Source organism: Colletotrichum scovillei, assembly GCF_011075155.1.
Source record: "Colletotrichum scovillei strain TJNH1 chromosome Unknown Contig00002, whole genome shotgun sequence".
Lineage (NCBI taxonomy): Eukaryota > Fungi > Ascomycota > Sordariomycetes > Glomerellales > Glomerellaceae > Colletotrichum > Colletotrichum scovillei.
In genome coordinates this window covers 464,829-485,460 of record NW_023336260.1, presented here as the reverse complement: position 1 = coordinate 485,460, position 20,632 = coordinate 464,829, and the positions used below count along the sequence as shown (strand labels likewise).

The 20,632-nt window shown below is 52.6% G+C and overlaps 4 protein-coding genes across 4 annotated transcripts; 1 reads left to right on the top strand and 3 right to left on the bottom strand.

Annotated features, from left to right (window-relative positions):
- Positions 1-103: 103 nt before the first annotated feature.
- Positions 104-748, bottom strand: HER10_EVM0009644 (uncharacterized protein; the record flags this gene model as incomplete). The annotated part of the gene is made up of 2 exons (XM_035479126.1): positions 104-343; positions 410-748. The coding sequence occupies 2 exons, from the start codon at positions 746-748 to the stop codon at positions 104-106; spliced, it is 579 nt and encodes a 192-aa protein (XP_035337555.1).
- A 2,938-nt stretch (positions 749-3,686) lies between these two features.
- On the bottom strand, positions 3,687-6,045 carry HER10_EVM0006016 (major facilitator superfamily transporter). The gene is made up of 6 exons (XM_035475614.1): positions 5,040-6,045; positions 4,794-4,978; positions 4,549-4,724; positions 4,277-4,485; positions 4,051-4,220; positions 3,687-3,991 (listed from the first exon to the last, which is right to left on the bottom strand). Exons 1-6 carry the CDS (start codon positions 5,513-5,515, stop codon positions 3,732-3,734), a joined length of 1,476 nt encoding a protein of 491 aa, XP_035337253.1. The 5' UTR covers positions 5,516-6,045; the 3' UTR covers positions 3,687-3,731.
- Positions 6,046-13,724: 7,679 nt separating this feature from the next.
- On the top strand, positions 13,725-17,977 carry HER10_EVM0012890 (MutS domain V). The gene is made up of 4 exons (XM_035482269.1): positions 13,725-14,451; positions 14,510-14,684; positions 14,738-17,136; positions 17,191-17,977. Exons 1-4 carry the CDS (start codon positions 14,038-14,040, stop codon positions 17,863-17,865), a joined length of 3,663 nt encoding a protein of 1,220 aa, XP_035337828.1. The 5' UTR covers positions 13,725-14,037; the 3' UTR covers positions 17,866-17,977.
- A 181-nt stretch (positions 17,978-18,158) lies between these two features.
- HER10_EVM0013296 (major facilitator superfamily transporter) lies at positions 18,159-20,303 on the bottom strand. Its single transcript, XM_035482659.1, has 2 exons — positions 18,293-20,303; positions 18,159-18,236 (listed from the first exon to the last, which is right to left on the bottom strand). Exons 1-2 carry the CDS (start codon positions 20,132-20,134, stop codon positions 18,216-18,218), a joined length of 1,863 nt encoding a protein of 620 aa, XP_035337861.1. The 5' UTR covers positions 20,135-20,303; the 3' UTR covers positions 18,159-18,215.
- Positions 20,304-20,632: the final 329 nt, after the last annotated feature.

Genomic DNA, 20,632 nt, shown 5'->3' with positions numbered 1-20,632 from the left:
AGTGCTATCTTCATTGCAAGTAACGCCCATGGCAGTTTTCCATCAACACCAACCCCCCAATCTCACCACCATTTGCCTCTTTGCCCTCTATACACAACCGTGTCTAGCAGCTCTGCCACTTGAGAGCCAGTGATTCCGTGACCGGAGAAGTCGCACCATCCTTGCGTTCTTTGCCAAAGATAACCAACCCCCCGCCTTGGGAGATGATGCGGAAAGTCACATTCAGTATCCCGACGTAGCCATCGGCACCAGTACAAGGAGACGCCGAGTTCACGCGCTGAGCCACGTCTACGTTCCGGAAAACAGCCGCGGAGCCAGACGCCGTGCTCGTAGACTTGGTGACCTTTTCCCCACAAGTCAGCATCCTATCCTCTGTCCAACACCCAATAAGCGTGTACAATAAACTCACAGTATCGGAGGCCGTCTCAGACCAATATGCCGTCGTGTAGAAATCGACTTTGGTGTTGGAGCTTAGGTAAAGACCCCCGCTGAGCGTAACGTCCTGCAGGAGCAGAGACTTGCCGGACTCGCCTTCGTCTATGAGCAGGTGCACCTGGCAGCTCGTCATCTGGCCGGCAGCTAGGGTCTCGCTGAAGTCGGGGAGGGTAATGGTCAGGTCGTCCAGGCCGCCGGACCAAGTCAGTCTGTCGGTCTGGGGACAAGCTGGTCCGCTGTGGGTGACGCTTTTGATGCGGAGAGCAGCCGCGGAGCCGATCAAGGCTATCAGCAGCGCGGGGGATGGAAGCATGTTGGCTTTCAATAATTGTCAAGCTTACGGAATTTGATTCTATTGAGGAACACCTGTGGGGATATTTGTTTCGCTGCGACCAACTTCGTCAGGCGGCATACATCTTGCGAAAGCCCCTTTTTATAGACTGCTCAGAAACCATCTCATGCATCGGCTACCCAGAAGAGACTTGCCACATACAACATAGCTAGTTGATCTCTCAATCAAGGTAGCGGCCAGAAGCCCAGAGAGATCCCAGGTCGCTTTATATTGTGGCGATGTGTCCGGCGGCGCCGGGTAATTAGGTACATACTTAGCAAATGAGCATATACGTGACACTTCAGGCTGTTTGCAAAAGTCTGGGACCGTAGCCACTAAGTGCAAAAAAAAAAAACAGGCTTAAGCAGAAGCCACAGTGTCGTATCAATATAGACATCCGAACCGATTGAGGTCTGGAGCGCCCATTCCTGTCACCATACATTATTATACCGTACATCTCTCGGAGGCAACCTCCATGAAGACGTTCCGTCGCCGAGACGACACTCCTCAGCTTCGATGGAAGCAGCTTGCCGTGGATTCAACGCACTCAGCTCCTTCTCCCTTTTCCCTGGCGGTGATAGGCGCACCTTCCACACGTGACGCTGCACCTTTCATCCGACTACGTGAGAAGGGTTTATACCCCCTCTCAACCCCATCCCCGTCACCAGCAAGCAGGCGCCCGTCTAGGTCGGCGGGTCAGGACAAACTTGGCTGGATGGTGGAATGGGTAAAAGGTCAACAATCAATTGTCGCCATATAGCCTATCTCGACAGGCTCCGAGTTCGAGTTCGCATACGATCCCAGCATGAGCACCATAATTATCAATCGCCAGGAGATTAGCCACACCGGTGGTGAACTCTTTTGCTTGTGATTTGAACTTTTTATGTTGTGCTATTGATTATTGCTGCTCTGGAAGAATTAGTGCCAGTATGGAGTTAGGAAGTGGTCTTTGAATCAAGTTAGTTGTCGTCTGACTTGTCTTTCGAATCATCATACGTAGAGGGAGCTGGTGCACACTACTCAAGGGTAAATACATGTAAAGATATTCGCAAAAGGCGAGCTTTTCTACGCATCTACGTGTATAGAATAAAATGAACAACAAATATATATATATATTGAGGAACTGCCCTAACTTTCTACATACTTAACATCGGCGGGCGCTGTTAGCCTTTCGGCGCTGTCATAGGACAGACCTCCGGGATATCCGTCCGACGGCCGTGACGGCCCCACCTACCGTCTCCGTCCTCCGACCTCTCCCTTTCCTGGAGCAGTCCAAACTTATTTGTTGCGCCTCTTTCCGACTGACGTGAGTTTCCTCCACGTGGCCGTTCGACGCTCTAGGTCCTCAACATACTTGATACAAGCGCCGCGTTCTTTGGATCATGAAACCCCGTACCAAAGAAATCCTGTGATATGCCAATATTCGTCGTCCACACGACCTATAATGAAGCTACGACACTAAATTTTACAGTGTCAGAGACCCCAAACTATTCAGCATGTCAGCAACTGGCTGGACAGAAAGGGGTTCCACTGGAACACCATGATCCAGACCGAAGCTAAAGTGGACATTGTTTCTGTCGGCGATGTCAACAAACTCTAGAAACCTGGTATCTCATAGCTCTATGGACAGAAAGACCAAGAAAAGACCAGTTTGGCTGATTCAGCACCGGCTACGACGATGAGTACCTTACGGAAACAGCCCTACAATACTGAGTCGAACAATGTTCCTTCACGTAGCCCCATCGCTGTATTTACTCATCATGTCTGAGCTACATTCCAGGTTCGCTCTATTCTCTAGGTAAAGTATTCTTGAAACGGGCGTGTGTCACTCCCATGGAAAATAGGCCGTAACAACGTGGTGGAAAACCTGTCAGTATGCCAAGTCTAGCGGAACGCTCGTGCAGGGCTGCCGGGGAACCTGGGGAACCTGGGGAACCTGGGGAACGTGGAACACGCCAGGGAGACTGGAACTAAGTATCTCGAGTGCCTCAATATCTTCGGTCTTAGAACGCCTCGAGGACAGCTTCTTGACTCTCAAGTAAGTCCATTTGAGACCTGGAGGCCTCACCCCCTTCACGAGTCTCCTACCCCCACGGTCGGAGAAACGGAAAGGCAGCGGTTCGTCCCACGATCCAGCTTGTCAAACTCACATTTGCATGACGTGCTTCAATCGGCAAGTTCCAGGTTCCTGTAGTATAGCACTAGCACTGGAACTAGTACTACGTACCTTGGACCCATCACACGGGCCCGACGAGCTGTCAAACATCAAGTTGGCCCGATCTCGCAGACAATCACAGATCCGGTGCCCCAAACGCAAATATACCCCTTGCTACCCTGTTCCCTTTCGACTAAATCTTGGCGTCAAACTCCCCTCATTTTGACTTCCTTACTCCAGGTTTTCCCCAAGTTTTCCCCCGACCTCCCCAAGTCTCGGGGGAAAGGATGTAAAGGCCAAGGGTATTGGCAGACTCCGCCCCCTTCTTGGGGACCAGAGCCAAGGCGGTACCAGAAGCGGGAAGAGGGGAAATTGTCCTTTGCACAGAGGCAGATTTGAAAGCAGTTCTGGGGTCTTGAGTGTCATCCGGCTTTTTAGAGAGACTACTTGTAAGTGATTACTCACGAAGACGCAGCCTCATCAGATTCGTGACAAAATCCCCATTAAGCATTGATAGCACCATTGTTCGGTCAGCTTCATGTTTCTGACAACTTAATCAAAACTGTATTCGCATGTCACATTTGCAAAGATAGGAATCACAGTGAATGATCTCGACGTAGATGTGCCTCTATTTTTGTTACCCAGCTCTAAGGGGACCTCGAATAAGCCGTATCTATCCCCTTGAAAGCTCCCATTCTTTCTCTATAGCATATGCATCATCCGCGTATGTACTGCATTATACAGACAAGAACAACAATTTACTGTGCCAAAAAAAAAAATTGCATTGAAATCAACAGACTCATGGCCCCCTCAAACCGTGTAGCGGAAGAAGGTGGCGTTGTCACCCTTGTGACGCTCGGCAGCCTTCTCCTCAGCAGTGTATTGGGAAGGATCCTTGTACTCGCGGTCTCGGCGGGCGTTCTCGCGACGGAGGTAGATCGTCATGAAGGTGGAGAGAAGCATCGACATGGTCAATGTCGACAGGAGTGTGCCGTGGCCGGGGTAGTAGTGAGGCTTGTCCTTGGCCTGGTACAGGAAGCCAGCAATAGCACCACCAAGGTTACCGAAGCCTATGTTCTGTTAGTAATCTTCACTTTCTTGACAAAGGTGAGTAGCGATCGAGACTTACCGACGTGCATGGCAATACCAACACCTCTCTTGACGGAGCCTCCGATGTTGTTGCCGTTCCAAGCAACACCCTGGGGAACGTTGGGGTAGATACCGGAGGCAGCGAAGAAGCAGCCAGCATACTTCACTCCGTTGCTCTGGGAAGAAAGCAGCATAATGAAGCCGGTCATTCTGTGACGACAGTATTAGCTTGCAGTCTTTGTTGGGACGTGAGACGATACACATACGCGATGAGGCAGAAGAAGATCATGTAAATGCCACGCTGCTTGTGGCGATCGGCCAACCAACCACCACTGATACAGCACACGCAGGCCACGATATACGGGGGGACTGTCATCAGCTGGGCCGTCTCGTTGGTGTAGCCGAGGCCACTGACGATGGTGGGGAGGAAGAGAGAGTAGGAGTAGAGGGGGGTGTAAATTCCGATGGTGATGAGCTGGAGATGCTTGTCAGTACGCCTGCGCATGCAAAGCAGAATTGTCTGGGTACTGCAACTAACCATGTGGACCCAGATCTTCCAGTCCTTCATGGCATCCTTGAAGTAAACCATGCTGAATTCATCAGCAAGAGCGGAGCGGTCCTGCTCAAGACGACGAGTGACCTCCTCCTTCTCGGCGACAGTGAGGAACTTGGCAGTAGCAGGATAGTCGTTCATGATGAAGAAGGCGGCGATGGCTGTTCGGGGAGAACTGCATTAGTATCGAGCTACTGCTTTTACATGAAGCCCTGGGAATCGCAACTTACCAACTGCGAGAGTGAGAATGCCCTCAAGGATGAAGATCCAGGCCCAGCCGGGTCTGCCTCCTACGCCCTTCATCTCAACAATGCCTCTGGCGAGGAGACCTCCAAAGGCACCAGCCGCTGTAGCGGCAGAGAAAAAGATGGCCATGCGAAGACCGCACTCGTGACGTCGGTACCACATGGTAATGCTGGAAGTAGAGAGGTTAGATGGCTGGATAAACCAGTTCGCCGGAGACGGGTGATACTCACTAGTAGGTAATACCGGGGAAAAGACCACCTTCAGCAAGACCAAGAGCCATGCGAGCAGCCAAGAGCCCGGCATAGTTGTGGACGAGACCCATGAGGGTACAGCAAATACCCCAGGCGATCATAATGCAGGGGATCCAAATGGAAGGGCGGAAGCGCTTCATGGCCAAGTTGGAGGGAATCTCGGCAGCGACATACCAAGGGAAGAAGACTGAGAGGGCGACGTTATAGTCGAGGCCCTGCATGCCCAGGTCCTTCTCGATGCCAGCGAGACGAGCATTGCCAATGTTGGTGCGGTCCAGGAAGGACAGCAGGTACAGCAAGGCAAGGAAAGGAATCAAGGTCCAGTCGATCTTGCGCAACAGTCTCTTGGTAGCAGCCTGGTCGAAGCCAGCCCTATCGGGGTCGCTGGCGTACTCAACCTCGATTGAGGGGTCCACAGCCGCACCGTTCTTGATATCCTTCTCGGAGGTCGACATGTTGGCGATTGGCGATCAAGTCGGAGAAGGGGGAGGAGTCGGAAGATCGAAAGTCAATGGGACAGATGAGACTCCGGTCGAAGAGTGACTTATAAAGCAAATTCCCTGGAAGCTACCTTACGGTATTCAGAGGAATGAGGCGAGATGGCTCGGGTTGGTGTTATTGAGCGAGGTCCTGGGCAGCTCACGGCCGAAAAGTTGATGAATGTCTCGGATGAGAGTGAGATCTCTGGGTGAGACTCTCAGTAAGACCTTTGTTGGAAGCTGATCCCGGTGGAAATGCAACCTCGGAGGAAACGATAATAGAGCTGAAGCCGTGTAACTTAAAGTAAGCAGCCAAATATGCAAATCGCACGTGGCGTTGGCGGGAGGGAGAAACTATCTGAGGCTGAAGCTCAAGATGGTTCCACGGTGTTTGTGCTGTGGGACTATAGGTTCGCCACGGCAACTTTATTCCTCGCACCAAACGGAGTGAGATGGTGAGAAGGATCAGTTTCGGAGACGGGAGCTGAAGTCAGGGCAGGAGCAACCAGCCGCAGGTGCAGGTGCAGGTGCTTCTCTCTCAGTACGAGGGGCAGCAGGTGCAAGAGCAAGAGCAAGAGAGGCAGGAGCCGAGCATAAGCCAAAAGTAAGAAAACAAGAAGTAAGTGGTGAGAATCTCGGGAGCGACTCATCTCTTTAAATCAATCTCACCAAGACGGGACCTTGCCCATCCCCTTCCCCTTCCATTGAGAAAAGTCAAGACTTTACCCCAATGTGCTTACCTTGGCTTAGCTAGGGAGGTACTGCAACTGGGCAGTCGAATCCAACCCCCAGAGATTTAGGGTCTTGGCAAAGAGCGGGTGTGATATCCATGGCGTTTCTGTGTTGTGGAAAAAGAGAGAGCGAGCAGCCCAAAGTACACGAGTACCTCAGATAGAGGAAGATACCTAGATACCTTACTCTTCGCGGCAGGGGTGGTCTCGGTCTGTCAAATCCTGGTGCTGGGGTACATCAAGGTACCTGGCCTGCGCCCTTGAACGCCCAGTTCAACGGGAGGCCGCTCGAGTCGAGATGAAAGTATAGGTAAGTACCTTACCTCCGAACGTATCTCGAGTCTCGCGCACCCATCTCCTTGGATGCAGAAGTATGTAAAGAAAGCATCGCTGCCGTTGCAGTTGCAACTCTGCCGCCTCTAAGGATCCGGATCCTGCCAGCTTGTCCCGTTTTGGATCTGTCCGCCACTGCATTCCATCTGCACTTCCATCCGACATCTTTCTCGCGTTGGTGCAGACGATGCAAATGAGACAGATGCGAAATCAGGCCGAGGCACCCCTACCTCTCTACTCTTGCTCGGAACCGAAGCAATCTACCTATTCAAATTTCAGATACTCACACACACACACACAATTTACGGATGAAGACACTCACTGTATCAACTTTCTCCTTTTACTCATCCTTGTCAGTCTGCCTTCTTTCATCCCACATTCCACATCCCCATCCTCCCACTCCCGGGGGAGGGACCAACCCGGGGCACTTGCCTCCTCCGCATCCAATCTCTCCCCCGCATGCCAATTTCAGTCTCCCCGCCTGTCCTCAACTTCGTGACTTTTCTTCCCCCTGCGGTTGCGTCTTTGCCAAGAAGACTAAGCTGGGGACCCCAACCTCAGCCACCAAACGTAGCTAAAGTAGCGACTCCGGGTGAGTGGATATCAGCCTTAGGCGTGTCTCTCCTCTTGCTCGTGAGTCTTTCTCTGCGAATGAACCGTCCATACCAGATAACCGCCAACGCTGCCGTGTCTGTACCAAAGTGCTTTGCAGACAGTAGTGGAACCAAAGCCAATGCATATTACTCCGTAGTCCGTACCCGTACCGCCGTTGACAAATTACTACTCTGTGTTGGTGGACGCCCATCAACGAACCCCCGCCTACATTCGCCCGCGAGTGCGTATGTAGCACGGCTTGTGCATGCATGTCAGGGCCCATGGTCGACATCTGTACCGTTCTAGCCATGTCGCGGACGTATCAAGCAATGCTCAAATTGTGTCCACTGTCCTGGGTCATTCAGACTCCTAGTCGGGGTGCATCACTGCCAGCCGGGCCGTCGTCCCCGTGCGATGTCGTTATAGATAGTCTCCCATTGAGCTTGGCCTCCGAGTGGGAAATAGGAAGACGCTTCCGAACCATCAATACAAGAGATTCCATAGGCCAAATTGCGGTCACAACGCAATAAAGATGCGGGCTTCCGAATATAATTCTCGCCAGCCAACGCCAGAGTGACACAGTAAGCTGCTGACGTGTTCCTGGCAGTGCTCTCCTCTCTTTACGTTTCTCTCGCTCTCTTGTTGCTCGCCATATGCATTCGCTGTCCGTTCCGCTTACATGTCAGGGTACGATCAGAGGATCTTTCAGGCTTCTTCCCGAAGCAGGAACTGCCAATACTCCCTTTGCCGTAGTAAGGACGTGGCATACGACAGCCAAGAAGACAATTGCCATGCTGCCATGTGCCTTTCCGCAAAGACGGATAGAGCCCCCTCTAATCCTTCAAGCCACAAAGACCACGATTGAGTGACACAAGCCGTCAGGTGGGAGACAATGGACGATGTTCGTAGCTCGATGGAGGGTTACATAGTGACAAATTCTCGGATTTACTCGCAGCCACGTGTACGGGAGGGCTAAGAGAAACATTAGCGCCGGTCGAATGGAATATTCCCTTCATCGGTGGCTTCAGAAGGGGAAGATTGGGGGAGAAGAGATGGAGGGGAAACAGAAGCTTGGAAGCAAATACAAGAGTGTGGCCTAGGGAGAAAGGAAGTGAGGCAAGCCACCGCCAAGGTTTAGTATTCTCGATGGTCAAAAGCGGTGGTGAGTGAGTGAGTGAATTGGAGGCGCATTCGTGCCTTACCGCGTACAGAGTAGGGTAAGGTAGAATAGAGGAGTGTAGGTACTCACTGACCCAATGATGGCTCTGGCTTGTTTGCGGGAGGTTGAAGGATAAGGTACGGAGTAAGGTTAGCTACCTGTCCAAGATGGAAGCTGGCAGCTGGAAGAAATGGATGTTGGAGGTCAAGGTTCGGGCTGACAAGGACCCCCGGACGTTCTAGCTGGTATGGGAAGCAAGGCCGGAGGTTGATTGAGCTTCCGACAGCTTGGCACGCGCTAGCTGCTCCGCCACGCAATTGGATCATGACCGGGCATCCAATCAACTGACACGCGTATCTTCCCCGCTGACTCCGACGAGCAGGCACTTGTTTTGACGAGAACACGGGGTAAAGAACGGGGACTTTGGGGAAGCCACGGTACTCCGTGAGGGACCCTCCCTATGCCACTAGGTATGAGGCCTACTTTCTCTTTTAGTGTACAGTCTCTTTTAGCCAAACACCTTAGCAAGGGATACAGGTGGCGTCAACGGAGCAGGGCATTCGGCGAAGCAAGAGACGAGACAAGAACAATGAGATAAGGCGAAGGGGGGAGGTTGCGGCTGGCTCGGATTGAAGCAGCCAAAGAAGGTCGGGTGGCTGATAGGAATCTAGATTGCCGCCTCAATGCACAGTAAGCTCACACAGACTACCTTAGCCAACAGCACTAGCATTCCGTCCCGTCAATACGATACCTTAGAAGAAGCCTAAAGTTGGAGAAAAGGCTGGAAGGACTCCCTCGGTCCTAGTGGCCAACCTAAATTGGTTGCGATACCTTACCTTACCAAACCTGCTCACCCAGTGGTTCGCGCTAGGCTCCAAGCAAGCAGTGAGAGAGGAGAAGGCTCACATGACTCACCTTGCTGCAAGATAGGCAAAGGTTACCTCGAGAAAGGGACCTTCTACGAGCGAGGGAACAATACCTTAGCCCAGAACAGAGAGAGAGGGAGGTGAGGTTGGCGGTAGGTGGGTGGGTGAGAAGTGGGCACGGCCTTTGGCCAATGTCAGTGCAGCTGTCACCTACCTCAAGGTACTGCGTACTTGGTAGTTGCTGAGGAGAGTGGAGGTTACCCCATGATTTGACAGCGTGTCCCGCCCCGCCAGATTAGGTTTAAGTTTAGGCACGTTGGGTCTCTGGGCTCCACTTATCTCTCAAGTTTGTTGAATCTGGCCGCCTGCAAAAACGGGCAAAGCTCACATTTAGTGTACCTCAGGGAGCTGGCGCCCAATGGACTGGGACTGGTGGAACCAGCGTGACAGGCGGGGCCGGGTTCGTCCAGTCACCTTCCCTGAGATTACCCTTTACCCCAAGATTGGTACGGAGTAGGTACGGTACGTAGTAGGGTCCTGCCATCTCGACTCTCCAGTCCCTTCCTCGACCAACAGATGAAGTGTACGTACTCTCCATGGAGGCGGTCGAGGCAGGAACCTTCGACCAACGGGTGGCAGGCATCAGCAGGAACTTGAGCACTACCTAGGTATGTCTACCTACCTATACGAAGTAATTACCTAGAACCACAACATCAGCCTTCGCTTCGCTGGCATACTCTTCTTCCACGACAATGATACACTCCCTTTGCTTTTTTCTTTGGATGCTATTTTGTCTGAATCCTTTCAGCCATCAGCTTTCAGCTACACACGGCCCCCAAGCTCTAGTTTCCAACCGCGTTGCACACCGCATCCAATCCCGCATCCTTCTCATCCATTTCCATCTGAGATACTACACACCACACCTTTCTTACCTTCCGGCTGGCCTAATCACCATTTGAACCCACATTAATGGTTCAAAACTTCAACCACATCACGAAGCTAGATTCTTTCCAGATCCTAAAACCATTCCTGCATTGCCTGACTACTCAGAGAAACCACTGCACTTGATTGGCGGGTGACACCTTTCCATGCGTTCATTCATGCACCAAATTTTGGATGCTGTGTGTACCTAAATTCGTCTCATAGACCCCGTGGTAGAATATTGACAGGCTCAGGATCTTGCCGGCCGCCTGGTTGCTGACGAAGCTGAGATCGAGTTCCATGAATGCAACGCTGACGGATGACAAGGACTCTTCTCGTCTCCTCCTGCATCCGATGCAGCCAAGCAGAGTCAACGACGCTCACATGCATATCTGTACCCTGGTCACTTCCAGGGCTAGGGCGCGCGTCGTCGAGTCGACAGCCGTGGTATTACCAAAGAGGACGACGGAATTCTCTCACCCAAGCGAGAAACCTCGCCGCCGCAACTACCATGGCCCAGACTCAACACATGGAATCCTTCTTGGCGCCTCTTGGCGCCAACAAACGTTCTCCCTGCCCTGGACTTCGCCATACCCCCCTTTCCTCTCGGCCCATCCCTGGGTTTGAATTCCCGCGTCGCCTACGAACCATTTCTGATCTCTTCGTGAGTTTCTGAATGAGAAAATTGAATCATTCTGCGCGACCCGTGTCATGGCAGTCTCTGGGACAGCTCCAAACCTTCGAAGGGAAGGTTTCCGTACCAATATCCTGGTCTTAATTCAGCATGCTACGCTTCGCCTTCGTGTTTGAGAGTCTTATTGCGATGCCTACTACTGACTACCAGCAGTCGGCTAGGCCAGTGTAGAAATTACCGCCCGCGCACGCAACGAGGAGAGCATAAACCATTCAATCTTATGAGACAACCTGTCATTAGCCTGACCGGCATGGGAGTCGGGAATGTCGGCCAAGGGACCCTAAGTCTTGGCCCATACCCGCAGACCGAGTGCTACCTACTCTGTCCCAACAGCTCGTCAACCTCGGACTTTTCGCTCCTCTGCGGCCGTGCCAGGGGAATGCCCTCTCTTCAGAGACTTTGACATTTGCGCTCTAGTATAGTTCATCGGTCGGACGGAAGGCTGTCTGGGCGCCAAGATAGTCCCCCAGAACCGTTTCTAGTACCGGCAGCAAACAGCCAAGATCGGTGTGGAGGTGAGGACTAAGGATTGATCGCCATCACTTGACGATTCTTGATTCATCAATGGATGCTGTGCGCCACCAAGATTGGTTTGGTGACTAGACGTCGGCTTATCGAGGATGCCGAGCGCCCCGTGGCTTGCGTTCAGGCTGGGGAGATAAACATTGGCAAGTTCTTCGGCCTTGGTTCAAGCGAGTACGGCTACTTGCAGTGACACCAGTCGAGGAAGGGCTTTCTGTCCCCCGCATATCATCAGCGACCAAAGAGCAAAATGTCCTGCTTCAAGGTTGCTGCAGATCTTCTCGGCGCTGTCCGTGGCTTCCGGACCAGTATACCGGAACGGATATGAATCCTTCTTCTCGATCCAGAGACACCTTTTTGAAGGCACTCTCAAACAACATCTTGGGTATGAGCAGGCTCGGCATTGGCAATAGTTGTAGCACTCGACTTTTAGCTCCCAACATGGCCATGATCCTTTTCTACTACCCCCAGCCACCTTGAGACAGGCTCCTGTAGCTGGTGGACTGACAGTCAATGCAGCACTACGGAGGACTGGAAGAAGCAGTATCGAGCATCGGCCGTAAAGTAGACGAAGAATTCTGTAGTGATGAATTACACAACGGCGGCCTTGTTGGTCTAGACTCGGATCTATGAGGGAGACGAGATTGAACCCCCGGTCCAGAACTCCCATTGCAGGACCCTTGCCATCTGGCTCGCTGAGACTGTGACTTCTTTCCAACCTGCCCGAAACCCGTTCAATTTTCCCAGAACATTGCGAACAACCCCCTGAGTTTTCCAAGGGGATTTCTATAAAATTTCTCTCATGTTGTCCCAATTGACCTCGGCCCAGCTTACCGTCCGAGCAAAGTGGGAGTTTTCATGACTTCTAGTAAGACCGAGGCTTTCTTTGATAAATCCTGGCCCCCCGCTGCCGCGGACTGTGAGTATCTGATGACCTCTGGTCCTGCTTCATGGATATGATTCCCTGATATCTATCTGAAGCTGTTGGGACCGGATGAATACCCGCCACCACCGGCGGCTAAAGCCTCGGATGAAGATTTCCCAATCTGAAGGACTCAAGGACAGCCTCGGGCCAAAAGACTGCGGCTGCAACATGTACGCAAGGTCGCATCTCGTAAACGTGCATTTGGAGCAGCTGAGAAATGCTACGACAAGGGTTGAGTAATGAGTTCGGGTACGATGTCCGCTGCCCTTTCCATTGCCAGGGTGCGATCAACGAGAGCCAATTGTAGTTTGAGAACCTCAGAATTCTGCTTTGCAAAGGAGCTCGGGAAAACTTCTTATAATGACACTTGATGTGGCGACTCGCAGGACACTGTGGTTCTTTCACAAGACTCACCAAGTCTCTTCGAGTTTGCGTGGTTCGAGACAACTCTTATAGAAGCAGGCTGACAAGCCTGGTTTGGTCAGTCCATGCAAGTAGAGATTTGATCGATTCTATGTTCATCCTGGCAGTCAGAGAAGCCGATTGCCTCATCTGTTCCCTTGAAATTTTGATCTGACAAGACCCCGGGCAAGCAACAGCAGTGAAAGGAAGCCTCTGGGGCAAGCGGGCTACGCCATACCAGAGGTATAGCACCAGGATTTTCAGATCTAAGAGCGAGATACATTTCCGAGCCTTTCGGGAATGCGACCTCACTCAGAATATGCGGAACGAGTAAGTTGGCCTAGAGCATCCGTACAAGCCTCACATCATGAGATCGCGGGACATTCGTTGGTCGCGTAGCCGAGCTATATTCGACTTCGCGTGCTTGATATGAGTACATAGCTGTTGTGAGAAAATGGCATTCACATGGAAGAGGTAGGGTCGACATATGGTGCGAGCGTTGTCGGTGACCGTCCTGGTTCCGCGGTGTGAGAGACCTGGCATCACCATCTTGTTCTTGCTTTATTCATCATCTATACTCTTTAAAAAGTCTTCCAGTGTTTCTAGAGCCTCAAAGTGCGGGCTGATTGAAGTCCTATGCGTATAGCTAAGGCACTTGGGACTTTCGCTCGGGAATCCGTTGGTACTCACGCATTGCTCGCTTCCGAGACAGGTATCTATATGAAGGTGTATTCTTGCAGGAAGAATAGTATACGCGCGATTGAAAATTCTATTGGACGAGGCCATATGAATGAGACCATTGCACAAGCTACAAACTTCTTCTAGTCTCATCATTGAGAGATGAGGTTTTGATATTCGTTACCTCATTATAGGAAGGAGGCAGTCTGAGAGTATTACGTAAGGTAGGGCTGTGGGCACAGGCACAGGATGACCCCCACCAGTGATCCCTGCAGCCGCCTCCCCCGATCGTTCAATTAAACGTAGAACGCGGCCCCGCCACTTCAGACGCGTTCAGAGCGCGACTTTCTCGAGTTTCAATTTAATTTCTGGCGCGTCATCCCGGCACTGGTCCCCAGCTTCCGTCCTGATTGGGATCAGTTTCAACACACACAAAGCTCAATACTATCGGGCAACGCGGGTCACCTTTCGCGTTGAGCCGTACCGACATTCCTTGACTCTCTCTCCCAGCACATCGGCACATCTGCCAATAGCTCTTTCCAATCACCAACCGTATCTTATTGACCTGTCTTTTGAAAGCCCACGAGCTTCACGACTCTCGTTCTGTTTCGCCCATCCCTTTCTCTTCTTTCCGCTGTTCTGCCGCACACAGAACCAACTAACAGTCGGCATCATGGGAGAGAGGTCCTCCTCAGCCGCTCGTACGCCGGCCAAGACTCCAACCCTCAAGCGCCAGGCGTCGTCATCGGCTGGAACCCAAAAGACCATTGTTCAGTTCTTCTCTAAATCCACCAGTGTTTCTCGCCCAACACCGACACCGAACCCAACGACCAAAGCTCCCGACTCGTCTCCTTGCTTAAGAGAATCGAAACGAACGAACACCCTTCCCCAGGCTCCAAAATCGTCCAGCTTGACTCCCGTGCCCAGCAGCGATGCCATCGAGCCCGCTAGCTCGCAGGAGAACTTGAGTGTCTCGACAGTCAAGGTAGCCGATGACTCCTTGCCATCGCCATGTACTTCAGCTGAGCATATGACTCCACAGACTACTACCAAGCTACCTGTGCCGTCTTCAAGCCCAACCCGCAAGGTACTTCACAAATCCCCCATTGAGCGTGATAGGCATTGTGCTGACATGCCCCATTTAGTCCAGAAAGCCTGTCAATTACGCCGAAGCCTCCGACGATGAGGATGACGATCCATTCGTCCGACTCCGAACCGCAAGCACACGCCGCCGCACACGGACCACGGCAGCCATTGTGGATGATGGCGATGACTATGAGGAGGACGCTGCAAGCAATGATCTGCCCGAGGACGATGATGGTGAGTAGTCTCGTCTCTGCGCAACCAGGTCATGGCCTGACAGACAAAACCAGATATGATTGATTTCGTCGTTAGTGACGAGTCGGACGAAGGCTCGCAATCTAAGAAGCGGAAACGCCCCGCAACAAGCAAGGCGGTGTCGCGAAAGAAGTCTCACGTTTCGTCTCCCATCAAGGAAGAAGAGTACGAAGAAGTAGATGACGAGGCTATGTTGGATGTCCCAGTTCCTTCAACAGCTCAGCAGTGGCGTTACGACCCTAACAACGTTGCGTCTGCCACCACCCGCACTGCTCCCACGCAACTAGCTCGTCGTACCCTCAAGACCAAAGAGAAGGCGCATACCAGAGAGCCGGAGGACCGTTACCCCTGGCTTGCCAACATTGTGGATATCAACAAAAAGCCTCGAGGTGACCCTGACTACGATCCGTCGTCGGTGTACGTCCCGCCGGGTGCTTGGAACAACTTCTCCCCTTTCGAGAAGCAATACTGGGAGATCAAGCAGAAGCTGTGGGACACCGTCGTTTTCTTCAAGAAGGGCAAGTTCTACGAGCTTTACGAAAACGATGCCACCATTGGTCACCAGCTCTTTGATCTCAAGTTGACCGATCGTGTCAACATGCGCATGGTCGGTGTTCCAGAGAGCTCGCTCGACATGTGGGTGAACCAATTCGTCGCCAAGGGCTACAAGGTTGCCAGAGTTGATCAGATGGAGTCTGCGCTCGGAAAAGAAATGCGCGAGAGAGGCGACACTTCGGCCAAGAGCAAGAAGGCCGACAAGATCATCCGTCGAGAGCTAGCCTGCATCTTGACTGGTGGCACTCTCGTCGATGGAAGCATGTTGCAGGACGACCTGGCTACATACTGCGCCTCCATCAAGGAGTCCACAGTGGACGGCAACCCTGCCTTTGGCATCACATTCGTTGACTGCGCAACGGGTCAATTCTCCGTCACTGAATTCGAAGATGATACCGACCTCACCAAGTTCGAGACATTTGTTGCCCAGACAAGCCCGAGAGAACTGATTCTGGAGAAGTCTCGAATCTCAACTAAAGCTCTCCGCATCTTGAAGAACAACACATCCCCAATGACTATCTGGAACTACCTGAAGTCCGGCAGCGAATTCTGGGACGCAGAGACCACTCGTCGTGAGCTCGAAAACAGCAACTACTTCGCCAAGGAAGATGATGGTGAGGGAGCCTGGCCTGATACTCTGGCCAAAGCTAAGGGCAAGGACTTGCTAATGTCTGCCCTTGGTGCCCTGGTCCAGTACCTGAGGGTTCTGAAACTGGAGGGCGACCTCCTGTCGCAGGGCAGCTTCGACTGGTATACCCCTATCCGCCGCAACGGAACCCTCATCCTCGACGGTCAGACTTTGATCAACCTGGAGATCTTCTCCAACACAGTGAACGGTGGGCAGGATGGCACCTTGTTCACTCTCCTGAACCGCTGCGTCACACCATTTGGCAAGCGGCTGTTCCGCCAATGGGTGTGCCACCCTCTTTGCGACATCAAGCGTATTAACGAACGCCTGGATGCCGTAGACATGCTCAATTCCGACAAGGGCATGCGAGAGAAGTTTACATCTCAAATGACGAGAATGCCAGACCTAGAACGCCTCATCTCCAGAATCCACGCTGCTTCCTGCAAGCCGGAGGACTTCGTGCGCGTGCTCGAAGGCTTCGAACAGATCGAATACACCATGGAGCTATTGGGAGAAGTTGGTGGCGGCAATGGCTTGGTTGAACGCCTGGTGGCTTCCATGCCGAATCTCAGCGAGCCTTTGACGTACTGGAAAACTGCATTTGATCGAAAGAAGGCGAAGGAAGACAGGCTTCTCATTCCTGAACGTGGTATCGAAGAAGATTTTGACAATAGCCAAGATCGGATCGAAGCCATCAAGGAAGAGCTGCAGACTCTCCTCACGGGCAAGAAGTCCGAGCTGAAGTGCAAGACGCTGAAGTTCACCGATATTGGCAAGGAGGTCTACCAAATCGAGGCACCCAAGGCCGTCAAGGTGCCGAGAGACTGGCGCCAGATGTCGGCCACTGCAAGTGTCAAGCGATACTACTTTGACGAGCTCACAAACTTGGTTCGGGAGCTGCAAGAAGCGGAAGAGACTCATTCACAGATCGTCAAGGAGGTGGCCGCGCGGTTCTTCCGCCGTTTCGACGCCGACTACGAAACCTGGTCGCAGTCAATCAGGATCATCTCACAACTTGACTGCCTCATCAGTCTCGCCAAGGCCTCGTCTTCACTGGGCGAACCTAGCTGTCGCCCCGAATTCGTCGACCAGGAACGCAGTGTTGTCGAATTTTCCGAGCTGCGTCATCCGTGCATGTTGAATGCAGTGGCCGACTTCATCCCCAACGATATTGAACTTGGCGGTGATTCGCCAAACATCAACCTATTAACTGGTGCCAATGCCGCGGGCAAATCAACCGTTCTGAGAATGGTAAGTCACATTATACCAAAACCTTCTACTCAGAACCCCAGCTAACTTGAGCAGTCCTGTATTGCCGTTATTATGGCCCAAATCGGATGCCATGTTCCGGCTACATCCGCTCGACTTACTCCTGTTGACCGAATCATGTCAAGACTTGGTGCTAATGACAACATTTTTGCCTCTCAGTCAACATTCTTCGTGGAGCTGTCTGAGACGAAGAAGATCCTGGCAGAGGCTACGCCACGCTCTCTGGTGATTCTGGATGAACTCGGACGTGGAACCAGTTCCTATGACGGAGTTGCAGTTGCACAGGCTGTCTTGCACCACATTGCTACACACGTGGGTTGTGTCGGCTTCTTTGCGACGCACTACCATTCCCTGGCGACCGAGTTCGAGAATCATACCGAGATTCGCCCACGTCGCATGCAGATTCACGTGGACGAAGAGGAGAGGCGCGTCACGTTCCTATACAAGCTCGAAGACGGGATTGCCGAGGGCAGTTTCGGAATGCACTGTGCTGCCATGTGCGGCATATCCAGCCGTGTCATTGAGCGTGCAGAGGTTGCAGCCAAGGAATGGGAGCATACCAGCAGGCTCAAAGAAAGCTTGGAAAAGGCCAAGTCAGGTTGTTACATTCCGCTTGGTGTACTGAGTGACGTGTCGTCTTTGCTCAAGGGCGGCGATGAGCTGGAGAAGAGGGGTGTTGAGGTGTTGCTGAAAACTATTGAGGCGCTGTAGAGGCTTTTGCGCCAGCTTTGAAGGCGTTGATGACTGAAGTGTATAGTACGGATAGAAGGTATTCCCATTGTGTTATGGTATGATATGAGCGTTTCAAGAAGTTATATCGGGCTAGTTCAAAGGGAAAGACAGTTGCTCAATCACAAAAGTATTTGCTCATACATCTTTTCTCAGAGTTGATTTGCCTCGGCTTTACCAACGCGTTAGATATACTAGCATCGTGCGAGTTGAGCACTTATGTAATGACTTCATATTGTCTTCACTATATATCCTTTTTATACAGCAAGACGGGGTGCTGCTGAGAACCCTTTGGTCAAGATATCCAAAATACGACTGTCTCTTTGGACTGACTATCGTGAGGCTTCCAAAGTCTGTATGGGTTAGCTGGCGAACACTGCAAACAAGCACGAGGGCATCCAAGACTCACGATAGCGAACCGGCTCTTGGCCCGGATCCGTTCACCAAAGAAGACGAGCGCCCACGGAATCAACGTCAAGCCCGTGGCAATCCCACCCAACAGCGAGCCCGCGCGTTCCTCCCCGAGATTTCGAAACAAGGCCCCCGTGACGAGCGGGAAGACGCCCCCGAGGATATTTCGACAACACGACTGCGCAGCCAGCGCCGAGGAGGCATACTTGTGGTAAATATCGGCAAAGTAGTTGAACGTGGCCAGGTACACCGAGTAGATGCCCCACGTGGCGAGCCCGATGCCAAAGGCGGGCGCGATCCAGTGGAACTCTTGCTTGGCTGTGAAACCGAAGATGAAGAGGCCCGCGGGGAGGAAGGTGGCTGTGATGCAGGTGAAGTACAGGCGCGACTCTGGCGCCTCGGCAGGGAAACGACGCCGCATAAAGAGCCAGAAGCGGGAGGATTCATCGAGGGCGGTATCGGCTCGCCAGTTGGGTAGCTGGAGGAGCCTGTCCTGGAGGACACCGACGATGGTCGCGACCACGGAGCCGACGATCATGGCGGAGAAGAAGTAGCCCGACTGCTCAATGTCCCAGTTGCGCCTACGTGACATGGCCAGAGGGATGCTTCCGAACGTGCAGTAGAGGACGGCCCAGGCAAAGGCGCACCAGATCGAGAAGAAGAAGACCACGGGCTCTGTAAAGAGAAGGTGGAACGGTCGGGATACCGACATTGAAATCAGCGTGGTGATGGACGCCCGTTCTTCGTCCTCCTTGACCAGCCAACGCAGCCGTTGGGGTTTAAGCTGGGTAGAACATCGACGACTCGACTGACAAGTTGCGGATGTCTTTTCGAGGCCGCAGCAGGAGCACACCTGCGTATCACCTCCTGAATCCGAAGCCGTGTCGGTACCATCGCTGCTATTCGTTGTATCCTCCAGCCAAACGCCGTAGAGTCCTGCCTTTTCCCTTTCCTCATACCACGCATTCAGAGCTTCGGCTTTCCTTGATAGAATGACGGAGCCTCGGCTTTCTTTAAATAGAACAGCGAGTGCAATGACAAGAACAGTGTCGACGATGACCTGGTGCCAGAAGATCCACTTCCATGCCAGCGTTCCGTCCGGCGATCCCATTCTCTTGACCATGAGTGAAGCCACCAAAGGACCGGCTCCCGTTCCGGCCAGCACGGCGCCGCTGAAGAGGGCCATTGGGGTGTTTCTCTGCTCCTTTGCCCAAAGATCCGCAATGACGCCGCCAATGACCGAGCTGAAGACGGAGCCGCCGACACCGACTAGGAACCGGGCGATGAGCATGGCCGTCAGGTTCGGTGCAACAGAGCAGACGGCTTGGAAGATGACATATACAACGCCAGAGATGACAAACACTGGATACCGGCCATATATCTCCGATAGGGGCGCTAACACCATCGGTGAGAGGGCGAAACCGATGCAAAAGGTCGTGATACCGGTCAAGACGAGTAGCTGAGAGGTGCCAAGGTCATCGGCCATGATGTAAGACGGTGGTGAATACGACCCGGCCGTGTATGCGGTGAGAAAGGTGGCGACGCACGACAGCGCTAGCATGAGGTATTTCCGGGGTTGAGGCCATTGCAGAGGTGAGGTGTAGTGTGAAAGGTTCGGGGGTGCTGGTTCTGGCGGCGACTCGGCCGATACTGGGAAAGGTATGTCGGCCGGCGCGGGTAGGACTGTATCGAAAGCCAAGTATCTGAAAATGATTGTGCTGTTGGCGTCGACACGGGCGTCAGGTCTTGGCGGTTGAGAAGCCTCATTGGCACTTGGCGAAAAGTCGGTTCCCCTAGACCCCTGAGGCGCCTTTTCGATATCTAGCATCTTGTTCGTCATAGTCGGGAACTACTTTGTTAGACGGCAACACCGATGATGTCTGGAGCCTCAAGACGAATTTGCAGGCTGAAGATAGAGAGTGTGAATCGGTACAAGCTCCATGACCGTTTCCAACTTGATGTTTAACGAGGTTGGAGCACGATCCATATGGAGATACGTGAAGCAGTGGAGGTGAGTGAATGAGTGAATCCTGAAGAACCTGGCGTCGAGCGAACGAGGGAACTGCAGGATATAACAATTTGTGTTAGTGAACCTCCACCCACACGAGAAACGGCAATATGAGACTAAGAGAGACCGTCCCAGGGTCGGGAATGTGAACGGGAATAACGGCGGATGGATTCCACCCAGTCACGTCGGTAGCGGCTATGTCCCCGGTCAGCCGAGGGTCTACTCACCCTAAGGTACCTGATGAAAGGTGGGAGCTAAGGCAGGTAGCGGTCAGAGTCGGGACGAGGACGGAAGTCTGGATGCGATGTGATGCAACGCCATACGGCGCGA